This window comes from Hemitrygon akajei, chromosome 13 (assembly GCF_048418815.1).
Source record: "Hemitrygon akajei chromosome 13, sHemAka1.3, whole genome shotgun sequence".
In the NCBI taxonomy this organism is placed as follows: Eukaryota; Metazoa; Chordata; class Chondrichthyes; order Myliobatiformes; family Dasyatidae; genus Hemitrygon; species Hemitrygon akajei.
The window spans coordinates 5,766,442-5,779,473 of NC_133136.1; the positions used below are offsets into that span (position 1 = coordinate 5,766,442).

The 13,032-nt window shown below is 43.2% G+C and overlaps 1 protein-coding gene across 1 annotated transcript in view; it reads right to left on the minus strand.

The window, feature by feature from the left end:
- myo5b (myosin VB) overlaps positions 1-13,032 on the minus strand; it is a 288,715-nt gene that overhangs the window by 2,313 nt on the left and 273,370 nt on the right. Inside the window, exons 34-38 of the mRNA XM_073064077.1 lie at positions 12,569-12,658; positions 9,461-9,611; positions 6,981-7,266; positions 1,798-1,972; positions 741-821 (exon numbers count right to left, since the gene is read on the minus strand). Of these exons, the coding sequence (XP_072920178.1) occupies positions 741-821; positions 1,798-1,972; positions 6,981-7,266; positions 9,461-9,611; positions 12,569-12,658 (783 nt within the window). The remainder of the gene's footprint in view (positions 1-740; positions 822-1,797; positions 1,973-6,980; positions 7,267-9,460; positions 9,612-12,568; positions 12,659-13,032) is intronic.

A 13,032-nucleotide genomic window follows, 5' to 3' on the forward strand; every position in this document is an offset into this window, starting at 1 on the left:
TATCGTACTGCCCTGGCTTGTGTATCACATAGACAGCCAGAATGCAATATCCATGGTCAACCCTGACCAACGCAGGGCCTCTCTCTCACAAAGAAACAGAGGTGTGGTTATATTTTCCTTTTTTTTTGCTCTCAACTGAGGATTTTTCTCCACCAGAAACATAACAGATATTGTTGTTGTTGGAATGTGTGGTGATACTTGCAGGCTGCCCCCAGCATCTCCCCAGGTTGCATTAATGTCCATTCAAAGGGCACACTTCACCAAAAGTTGCGACGTACAGGTGATAAATAAATCTGATCTCCGAACATAAAACAGTACAGCACAGAAACAGATCCTTTGGCCCAGATTGTCTATACTGAACATGATGCCAAATTAAACTAAACCTGTTCTGCCTACACCCATCCCTCTATATTCATGTGTCTGTGGTGGTTGTTCATTGTGTTCTGGATCATAGCCCTCATCCATCAAAATTCTCTTAAATGCTGAAATCGAACCCACATCCACACTCTCACCACCCTCTGACTACCCCCCCCACCCGTGTTCCTCTTAAATACTTCACCTTTTATAAAATGTCAGCAATCAACACAATTGCAAATTTGTCTTAATTGGTAATGTCAAGTAATTGAATGGCATTTTTCAAAGAAAAACTTTGACAATATCTTGCCAAATTATTCTCAAAGCATCAGCACTCATGCCTCCAATCTCTGAGTGAACACCTTATTGATCCATGAAATGCTTACCTGAATATTTCTAATGAAGGATACAGTTACACGTTCTTCAAACTCATTTACTGGTGTGTATAGGTTTAATATTTTGACAATCTGTTTTGAAAAAAGAACAACAGATATTGAGTTAAATACATAATAATCAGATAAACGTGACTCATCCAAGGTCTGGGGGAGTCTGGGCCCAGAGGGCACAACCTCAGAATATGGGGATGTCCATTTGGAACAGAGATGAGGAGGAATTTCTTTAGCCAGAGGGTGTGGAATACATTTCCACAGATGGCTGTGGAGGCCAGGTCATCAAAGTGGAGGCTGATAGGTTCTTGATTCACCAACCTCCGCTTTTAATAAACCCAATTACTTTGTCTCCACAGCTGCCTGTGGCAATGAATTCCACGGTTTCATCACTCTCCGGCTAAAGAAATTCCTCTTACTTCTATTCTAAAGGAACATCTCTCTATTCTCTGTTTGGAAAAATTAATATCTACCACCTCTACATTCTTCTTCTGTTCATTGATATTAATCACAGTTTCTTTCTTCTCACTGTTATTGACATAATTGTGGAGATCTCTGGAGATGATATGGTCAGCACAAGATATTAACATGTCTGACACTTCGTAGCAGAGCAACACATAGAAAATGGAGGAACTCAGCAAGTCAGGCAGCACCTAAGACCATAAGACATAAGAGCAGAATTAGGCCTTTTGTCCCATCGAGTCTGCTCCACCATTCCAATATGGCTGACCCCACATCAAGGTGCTTAACAATGGAGGAGGAATTTTTTCAGCCAGAGGGTATTGAATCTGTGGAGTGCATTGCCACAGACAGATGTGAGTGTATTTAAAGCAGAGGTTGATAAAATCTTGATTAGTCAGGGTGTCAAAGGTTACAGAGAGAAGGCAGGAGAATAAGATTGTGAGGGAAATGGATCAACCATGTTGAAATGGTAGAGCAGATATGATGGGCCGAATAGCCTAATCTGGCTCCTATGTCTTATGGTCTTAACAGGCATTGAACTGGCTGAAGGTTGACAGCTCGGCCAGAAGCACGTGAATAGTGAAAGGCCATTTACCTGTTGTGTGGACAAATCTTTACACATCGAGCAGATGGCTGCAGCATCTTCAGTGGATTTCTTCTTCACTTGGAGAAGTTGTGCAGCTTGGATTAGAGGCTCCAATGTCTTCACAGCCCCGCTTTGTTGTAAGTTTTTTCCTCGCAACCATTCTTCTAGCTGGCTGATGTTATATCTATCGAAACAAATCTAATGGTTATTTACACAATATTTTTAGAGAAAAAAATCTAAATAAACCTGAGGAAAACTCATATAAATCTTTGAATTAGGATGAAGGAAAGGCCATCAGCCCCTCAAATCTGAGGCATCACTTCATAACATCACTGCTGATGGAACTACAGCACACACAAATGCTGGAGGAACTCTGCAGATCACACAGCATCCATGGAAATGAACAAACAGTTGAAGTTTCTGGCTGAGACCCTTCATCCATACTGGAAAGGAAGGGGGAAGATGCCAGACAAAAAAAGGAAGGGAAAGGGGAAGAAGGATAGCTAGAATGAGAAGCCAAGCAGGTGGAAATGGTAGAGGGCTGGAGAGGATGGAATCTGATATGAGAGGACAGTGGACCATGGGGAAAAGGGGAGGAGGAGGGGCACCGGAGGGAGATGATCAGTATGTGAGAAGAGGTAAGAGGCTAGAGTAGGGAATAGAAGAAAAGGTGAGGACATTCTTTAAATAGCTATTTTAAAATGATGGCTATTTGTTGAATTATTGAGAATTATTTGTTGAAAACATTCCATTAAATGCCCTATTATTCTTCCTCAATGTCTTGCCTTCCCTCCTCCCCAATGACAAACCAACTCATTATACAATAAAAACAACTATTCTTCACAACCATGTCATGGCTTTTCCACTAAGTGGTGGTACAGGAGCCTGAAGACAGACACTCAGTGTTCAGAACAGTTCCTTCCCCTCTGCCATCCAATCTCTGAATGGACAGTGACCCCCACTCCGCACTACTTTGCTCTCTATTTCCACTATTCATTTATTTAATATTTATTTCTTATTGCAATTAAAAGTATATTTTATGTTTTCAATGTGCTGCTGCCACTAAACACCACATTTCACAACATATGTCAGTGATTATAAACATGACTCTGGTTCTGTACAGTGAAAACCTTTGTTTCACATACTGGCCTCACAGATCATCTCACCGCACTAAGCAACCATGTTGCCAGTTTTAGAGTGTCTTTGCCAAAGGGAGGGCTTCAGAACTCAGAACATTGAACAGTCCAGCAGAGGAACCGGCTCTTCAGCCCGCGATGTTGTGCTGAACCAATTCAATTAGTAATCAAATGGCCAACTAAACTAATCCCCTCCTCCTACACAATGTCCTCATGTTCATGTGCCCACCTAAACATCCCTAATGTACCTGCCTCTACCAGCACCCCAGGCAGTGCATTCCAGGCATCCACCACTCTCTCTGTAAAAAAATATGCCCTCACATCTCCTTTGAAATTACCCCCTCTCGCCTTAAATACATGCCCTCTGGTATTAGACATTTCAACCCTGGGAAAAGATACTGTCTCTCTACTCAACCTGCCGTTATAAGACATGCATCCTGATAAATCTCTTCTGCACCCACTCCAGAGCCTTGACATCATTCCTACTATGGAGCCTGGACCAGAATGGTATGCAATACTCGATGCAACAAACTTGGTTTCTCTGGGCTGATAAATGAGAAGCATACACATAGAAACATAGAAAACCTACAGCACAATACAGGCCCTTCGGCCCACAAAGTTGTGCCAAACACGTCCCTATCTAAAAAATTACTAGGCTTACCCATAGCCCTTTATTTTACCAAGCTCCATGTACCTATCCAAAAGCCCCTTAAAAGACCCTATCGTATCCGCCTCCACCACCATTGCCAGCAGCCCATTCCACACACTCACCACTCTCTGAGTAGAAAACTTACCCCTGATATCTCCTGTGTGCCTACTCCCCAGCACCTTAAACCTGTGTCCTCTTGTGGCAACCATTTCAGCCCTGGGAAAAAGCCTCTGACTATCCACACGATCAATGCCTCTCATCATCTTATACACCTCTATCAGGTCACCTCTCATCCTCCTTTGCTCCAAGGAGAAAAGGCTGAGTTCACTCAACCTATTCTCAGAAGGCATGCTCCCCAATCCAGGCAACATCCTTGTAAATCTCCTCTACACCCTTTCTATGGCTTCCACATCCTTCCTGTAGTGAGGCGACCAGAACTGAGCACAGTACTCCAAGTGGGGTCTGACCAGGGTCCTATATAACTGCAACATTACCTCTTGGCTCCTAAATTCAATTCCATGATTGATGAAGGCCAATACACCGTACGCCTTCTTAACCACAGAGTCAACCTGCGCAGCTGCTTTGAGTGTCCTATGGACTCGGACCCCAAGATACCTCTGATCCTCCACACTGCCAAGAGTCTTGCCATTAATATTACATCTTGCCATCATACTTGACCTACCAAAATGAACCATTTCACACTTCTCTGGGTTGAACTCCATCTGCCACTTCTCAGCCCAGTTTTGCATCCTATCAATGTCCTGCTGTAACCTCTGACAGCCCTCCACACTATCCACAACACCTCCAACTTTTGTGTCATTAGCAAACTTACTAGCCCATCCCTCCACTTCCTCATCCAGGTCATTTATAAAAATCACGAAGAGTAGGGGTCCCAGAACAGATCCCTGAGGCACTCCACTGGTCACCAACCTCCATGCAGAATATGACCCATCTACAACCACTCTTTGCCTTCCTGTGGGCAAACCAGTTCTGGATCCACAAAGCAATGTCACCCTTGGATCCCATGCCTCCTTACTTTCTCAATAAGCCTTGCATGGGGTACCTTATCAAATGCCTTGCTGAAATCCATATACACTACATCTACTGCTCTACCTTCATCAGAGCATCAGAGCCTAGGTCAGACAAGGGAGATAGTTGAAGTATTTTTCTGCCAGGGTGAATATGTCAGATTCTGAGGGTCATGGATTAAGGGGTGGGGGGGGGGGGGTGGGGACAGAATTTAAAGGATCAACACACTGCTCAACCCACTGATGTTTTCCAGCAATCTGTGTATTGCTTGAGATTCCAGTGTTGGCAGCCTCTTGTGTCTCCAAGATTCAAGATTGTTCAATGCTATTTCGAGTACGTGAGTGTAAAGGAGAATAAAATAATTGTTACTCCAGATCTGATTCAGCACAAAAAAACCCACAAAAGATAAAGAAAACAATAATAAAAAAAGATTATGAAGCATAAGTGCATAAGATAGCTTATATGCATTGATTGGTTGAAAGTGACGCTAGGCACAGGAGTGTCTGTACATAAGGTGACCGACAGGAAATGATAAAGTAGTGGTGGTTGGGGGTGTGGAGGGGTGGGTTAGTGGGTGGAGGTGTTGATCAGCCTCACTGCTTGGGGAATGTAACTGTTTTTGAGTCTGGTGGTCCTGGTGTGGATGCTACGTAACCTCCACCCTTATTGCACTGTAATCTTCTGCAAAACAAATTCCATAACAGTGGTTAGCGGTCTAGTACAGGTCTAGGACCTGGAATCAATTCCTGCCGCTGCATGAAAGGAATTTGTCCATTCTCCCCGTCACCGTGTGGGTCTCCTTTGGGTTCTCTGGTCTTCTCCCACATTCCAAAAGTGTACTGTTTAGAAGCTTCATTGGTCACACGGGTGTAATTAGATCACAGGGACACATTGGGCCAAAAAGGACTGTTACCGTGCTGCGTCTCACAAGGTGTACGTGCAAACTCCACACAGATATTGCCCTATGTCAGTCCGCACCACCAGCGGTGATGGTAGAGGCAGCCTACCGGTTACTAGGTTAATTGATCACATGGGTGTAATTGGTCAGTGTGGGCTCGTTGGGCTGGAAGGACCCGATACCATGCTGTATCTCTAAATAAAAAAACTATAACCTCAATATTTTGCTCACTTTTTGCACAAATTATTTTTTAATATATTTCTTATGGTAACTTATAGTAACTTTTATTGAGTATTGTACTGTATTGCTGCAGCAAAACAATGCATTTCATGACATATCAGACCATAAGAGACAAGAGCAGAATTAGGCCATTTGGCCCATTGAGTCTGCTCCACCATTTCATCATGGCTGATCCATTTTCCCTCTCAGCTCCAATTTCCTGCTCTCTCCCTGTATCCCTTCATTGCCTGACAAATCAAGGATCTATCAACCCCTGCCTTAAATGTACCCCAATGACTTGGGCTCCATAGCCACCTGTGGCAACAAATTCCACAGATTCACCACTCTTTGGCTAAAGAAATTCCCCCTCATCCTATTTTAAATGGACGCCCTTCTATTCTGAGGCTGTGTCCTCTGGTCTTAGACTCCCCCGCCACAGGAAACATCCTCTCCACATGCACTCTATCTAGGCCTTTCGGATCGGTTTCAATGAGATCCCTCCTCATTCTTCTAAACTCTAGTGAGTAATACATCAGTGATATTAATGCTGATTGTTATATGTTATTCTGATTAGGATTCAAACTCAATCCTCTTCCTCTGCATAAGGAATGATTCCAGCTATTGAAGTGCTTTTCTTAAATGTCTACTGACTTCAATTTTACCACACACTTGCTATCTTGGTATCATATTTACCTCAAGAATTCATGCTCGATATTAATCAGTTCCTGCATTTTTAGAAGCACTAACAAACTTGCATGGCAGGGTAGAGTTACGTCTCTACCAAAAGAGATGTAAGGTGCTCCTTCCCTCCACGAGCCTGCAGGTTACCCTTGGGCAAGGTGTAGCACCTGCTTAGCCTCCCGATCAGGGTCAAGTGCAGGTATGGGAGCAGGTGGTGGATGATCGTATGAGCAGCTGGTGCAGATCATGTCACAGTTACATGACCACTATGCCAGACAGACAATCTCTGAAGAGTATTGACAATGGCTGGGGTCACCTGTCTTGTAAAGACACTGCCCACAAAAAGGCAATGGCAAACCATTTCTGTAGAAAAAACTGCCAAGAACAATCCTGGTCATGAAAAGACCACGATCACCCACATCATATGACATGCACATAATGATGATGAGGAATAACAAACTAACTTCTTTACCAACACTTCTTATCTTGTTAATTGGGCTTGGATTTTTGCTTAATCTTCAAGTACAATAGGGTGGGAGGGATTATTCTGTCGAGCCTTGGCATCCTGCACCAACCATACCTGATCTGCATTCCCGTACTCCACGAGCACACGTCCTTCCTCAGCAGCAGATTGTTCAGCGTCACAGCATTGATGACGTAGAAGAGCTGCCGAAAGACCTGCTGGATAATCTCCGGATCCAGTCCATGCTCACACATCGTGTGGTTTAACAAGTTCAGTTGCCGCAACATGGCATCTAGCGTGTAGCTGTCGTCTCCGTCCACCCGGCTGGAAGAACGCTTCCTGTAGCCCGTGGGTTTCACGCTCGACAGACCCTGGATACTCTCATTCTCCAGCATTGCAGATACTTCATAGGAAAGCAGCAGTATTAACATCCACTTACCAATGCATGCCGACAAAACTTATGATAGGGTAAATGCAAACAGGCTTTTTCCATTGAGGTTGGGTGAGACTACAATGAGAGGTCATGGGTTAAAGGTGAAAGGTGAAACATTTAAGGGGAACATGAGAGGGAACTTCTTTACTCAGGGGATGGTGCGAGTATGGAACAAGCTGCCGACAGAAGTGGTGGATGCGGGTTCAATTGTAATACTTAAGAGAGGTTTGGATAAGTATATGGACAGGAGGGGTATGGAGGGCTAAGGTCCGGGTGCAGGTTGATGGGACTAGACAGATTAATAGCTCAGCACAGACTAGATGGGCTGAAGGGCTTGTTTTTGTGCTGTGGTGGTCAATGACTCTATAAGGATGGGAGTGGTGTGGAAGGAACACTGTCCAGGTGCACATCGATGGGGCTACACATGGACTAAATGGGCTGAAGGGCCTTTTTCTGTGCTGTGATGTTCTATGACTTTAAATTATTTACTTCGTCATTTGCTGAGGAACATTAAAAATCAACCACATTGCTGTGGAATCACAAATACCAGTTGGCCAGACCTTTCAGAGGGCAGTTTACAATCAGTTCGATTGGAATTAGACAAGGATGGTGGATTTCTTTCCCAAAAGGATGATAGTGAACCAGGTAAGTTTGTAAGACAATCTGGGAGTTTCACGGTGGAATCATAGCTTCCATATACAGTTATACAACTCATTAATTAAACTTGAAATCCTCGATTGCTGCGATGGAACTTGGTGTTGGTGTTGGAATTGGATTATTATTGTCATATGTACCAAGATACTGTTAAAATACTGTTAAAAGCTGTTAAACAGTTTCTTCCCCCAAGCCATTTAGACTCCTCAATTCCTGGAGTCCAGTCAGTTAGTCAGTCAGTCAGTCAATCAATCAATCAATCAATCAATCAATCAATCAATCAATCAATCAATCAATCACTCTCTCTCTCACACACACACACACACACACACACACACACACACACACACACACACACACACACACACACACACACACACACACAACACCACTCCAATCTCTTCGCAATTTTTGCTCATTTCTTTCTCAATTCCTGCTAAAACATTGTTTACATTGACATAATTTATTATTATATTGTAATTTGCCCTTTACTGTGCCTATTGTCTTGTTTATTAATTATTGTACTGTCTTGCACTGTTTTGTGCACTTTATGTAGTCCCATGTAGGTCTGAAGTCTAATGTAGTTTTGTGTTATTTCACGTAGTCTAGTGTAGCTTTGTATTGTTCCATGTAGCACCAGGGTCCTGGAGGAACATTTTACTGTCTACTGTACCAGCAGTTATGGTTGAAATGACAATAAAAAGCAGCTTGACTTGACTTACACACTGTTCATACAGATCAGATAATTACACAGGGCACTGAGGAAGAACAAGGTAAAACAGTAACAGAATGCAGAATGAAGTGTAACAGCTACAGAGAGAACGCAGAGCAGGCTGACAATAAAGTGAAGGATCAAAATGAGGCAGATTGTGAGGTCAAGAGTCCATCTTATTGTACTAGGAAGCCATTCAATAATCTTATAACAGTGGGGTAAGAAACTGCCTCGAGCCTGGATCGGTGAGTATGGTACTGGAATTAGTTTATTATTGTCACAGGTACAGTGAACAGCTTGTCTTGTAGACTGTCGATACAGATCAGATCATTACGCCCTTTAGGGGATTTAGGAGTTCAGGGGCCCCGCGGTAACGTTGCGATTAGTGTGACGCCACTGTAGCTTGAGGCACTAGAGTCTGGAGTTCAAATATGGTGTATCTGTAAGGAGTTTGTTTGCTCCCCCCATGACTACGTAGGTTTCCTCCGGGTGCTTCAGCTTTCTCCCTAGTCCAAAGACGTACTGGTTAGTAGGTTAATTGGTCATTGTAAATTGTCCTGTGATTAGACTAGGGTTAAACAGGTGGGTTGCTGGGTGCTGAGGCTCATTGGACTGAAAGGGCTGGTTCTGCACTGTTCTCTAAATAAAATAAATAAAATACAGCGCATTGAGGTAGAACAATGTAAAACAATAACAGAATGCAGAATAAAGTGTAACAGCTACAGAGAGTGCAGTGCAGGCTGACAATAAAGTGCAAGAAATAGAATTTAATAAGGAAGTATTGATGACGAGACTTACCTATCATTGGCTGAAGGAGACCTTCTGCCACCTTAATCAGTTGCTGATAAATCTGAATGGAAAGGTCACTCAGAACCTGGCGGTACTCCGTGAGGTCAAAGTTCTTCAGGCTGTGCTCATTCTGTCGCAAGTTATTCTGTTTCATGAAATCCTACAGGAATTGAGACAGAAGGTGAAAATGTGCAGCTCGGCGGATGCTTTGACGGCGAAGGTTGCTGGCATCGTGAGATCATACACACAGAGATTCTGCAGACGCTGGAAATCCAGAGCAACACGCACAGAGGATCTCAGCAGGTCAGGCGGCAGCCATGGAAATGAATAAACCGTCAACATTACCAGGCTGAAGACTAGAAAGGAAGGGGGAAGAAGCCAGAATAAGAAGGTGGCGAGAGGGAGGAGGAGAAGCTGGTAGGCGATAGGTGAACCAGCTGGGTGGGGGAGGGTGGGATGAAGTAAGGTTGGGAAAGGGAAAGGACTGGAGAGGAAGGAATCTGATAGGAGAGAACTGTGGAGGAGGGGCACCAGAGGGAGGTGACAGGCAAGTGAGGAAAAGAGAAGAGAATGGGGGTGCTACATAGGGAATTGAAGAAGAGTGAAGGGGGAGGGGGGAAATTGCTGAAGTTGGAAAAATTGATGTTTAAGCCATCGGGTTGGAGGCTACCCAGACAGATATGTTCGGCACGGACTAGAAGGGCCGAGATGGCCTGTTTCCGTGCTGTAATTGTTATATGGTTATATGAGGTGTTGCTCCTCCAGCCTGACAGTGGCCTCATCATTGCAGTACAGGAGTTAATGGACTGACATGTCCGAATGGGAATTAAAATTAAAATGGTTGACCACTGGGAAACCCTGCTGCCTGTGGATGGAGCGAAGATGCTTAATAAAGCGGGTATGAGTGCATGTTTTATGAGAATCAGAAGCACAATCAGGTGGCAAGGTTGAGTGAGCTAGGACTTCTGTCCATTATGGGAAGGATGTGGAAGAGGGGTAACTTCTTTACTCAGAGGGTGGTGACAGTGTGGAATGAGCTGCCAGTGAAAGTGTGGATGTGATTTCAATGTTTAAGAGAAGTTTTGGATGGCAGGGGGATGGAGGATTATGATCCAAGTACAGGTCGATGGGACTAGGTAATTTAAATTCCTTGGTATAGACTAGATGGGATGAAGGGCCTATTTCTGTGACTCTATTAGAGAGCATGTCTAATGAGAACAGGTTGAGCAAGCTAGTGCTTTTCTTTTTGGAGCAAAGGAGGATGAGAGGCAACTTGATAGAGATGTACAAGATGATCAGAGGCATAACTTGAGTGGACAGCCAGAAACTTTCTCCCAGGGTGGAAATGGCCAATACCTTTCTAAAGTATGGTTCTTCAGTAGGACCAACCAGCATAAGTCTTACACAGTGTATGGTAGAGAACTGAGGAGTGTGGTAGAACAAAGGGATCTGGGAATACAGGTAAATAATTCATTGAAAGTGGCACCACAAGTAGGTAGAGTATTGACCTTCATAAATCAAAGTGCTGAGTACAGGAGATGGGACATTATGTTGAAGTTGTGTAAGATGTTGGTGAGGCCAAATTTGGAGTATCATGTGCAGTTTTGGTCACCTACCTACAGGAAAGATTGAAAGAGAACAGAGACAATTTACCAGGATGTTGCTGGATCTGGAGGACCTGAGTTATAAAGAAAGATTAAATAGGTTAGGACTTTATTCCTTGGGAGGTAGAAGACTGAGAGCAGTTTTGATAGAGGTACACAAAATTATGAGGGGTATAGATAGGGTGAAAGCAAGCAGGGTTTTTCCACTGAGGTTGGGTGGGACTACAACTAGAGGTCATGGGCTAAGGGTGAAAGTTGAAAAGTTTAAGGGAACATGAGGGGAAACTTCTTCACTCAGAGGGTCATGAGAATGTAGAATGAGCTGCCAGCACAAGTAGTGCATGCGAGCTCGATATTAACATTTCAGGTAAGTTTGGATAGGTACACGAATGGTAGAGGTATGGAGGGCTATGGTCCCAGTGCAGGTTGATGGGACTAGGCACCTTAAATGGTTCAGCATGGACTAGACAGGCTGAAGGGCCTGTTTCTGTGCTGTCCTTTTCTACGGCTTCACTTCAAGATCAATCCAACTCTTCCCTCCCACATAGCCCAAACATGAGAAAATCTGTAGATGCTGGAAATCCAGAGCAACACACACAAAATGCTGGAGGAACTCAGCAGGTCAGGCAGCATCTATGGAAATGCATGAATAGTCGACTTTTTGGGACAAGACCCTTCATCAGGACTGGAAAGGAAGGGGAGATGTCCTTACTCTTTTCCATAGATGCTGTCTAGCCTGTTGAGTTCCTCCAGCATTTTGTGTGTGTTGCCTCCCACATAGCCCTCTCACAAATGCCCCTAATGGATCTGCCTCTAACTAGAAACTAGTGAAGGAAGAGATGGTTTTTTATTGATTCTATTGTATTTCGTTGTTCTACTGTGAGTGATGCAAAAAACGAATCTCATGTTGTATATTGTGACGTATACATAGTTCGATAATAAGTTTATCTGAACTTTGAAAGCCCATAATTGTTACTATTTTTTCAGACTTTAAGGAAATATCCAATTGTTTTAAAAATAATTTGATATTAGGCCACTTTATGATATGCATTAATTAAAGATTAAAGATTAACGCACACAAGAACTCAGCAGGTCAGGCAGCATCAACGGAAATGAATAAGCAGTCACCATTCCGGGCAGAGACCCTTCATCAGGATTCCAATATCTGCAGAACCTCTTGTGTTTAAGATCAAAGATTAGCTTTATTTGTCACATGTACAGCAAAATGCAGCTCCCAAATGTTGCTCAACTTCCAGCGTCAACATAGTATACCTGCAACCTAATAACCCTAAACGTATGTCTTTGGAATGTGGGAGGATACTGGAGCACCCAAGGAAACCCACACCATCACAGGGAGAACTCCTTAATTTTGTCAGCTTGGATGAGCACCGGATATAATGTCCTGCCTGTTCCAACAACGACATCCTGCATTTTAATGAATAAAGTCTTATTTTTGGGAATGAACAAGAGAACATAACCCACTCGGCAAATGGAAATGATAAACCAGATTTACCTCATCCCCACTGTATTGTTTTAAACAATGTAATAGGCGGCAAGTGTTGGACAACCAAAATGACATCATTTCAAAGTCATCATTGTGTTTCTGTAAAAGAAAGTAAAAAAAACTTTAAACATCAGAGCGATTTAATGTCATTGCTGAGAATAGAATAAAATAACAAAAATAAAATTAAGTAACTTGGACCCAGGACACATGCACACTTACAACTCAACAATACTTTATTCTGCTTGTGCACAAGGAGAACAGCATGGCCCTTGTCACCCATACTGTTCTGAATTCTCAACAGAGAAATGCCATTTTTATACAGAATTTGCTAGCAGTTGTTAATATTGATCATCTGGTAAACTGTGCATGTCTGAATTCCTTATTTGCAAGATCAATCACCATTCATGATAGACGTGTTAAAACAATAGAAACTACAACCTGACAACTGATGTATTCTGAAGTTAGTAAAGTAA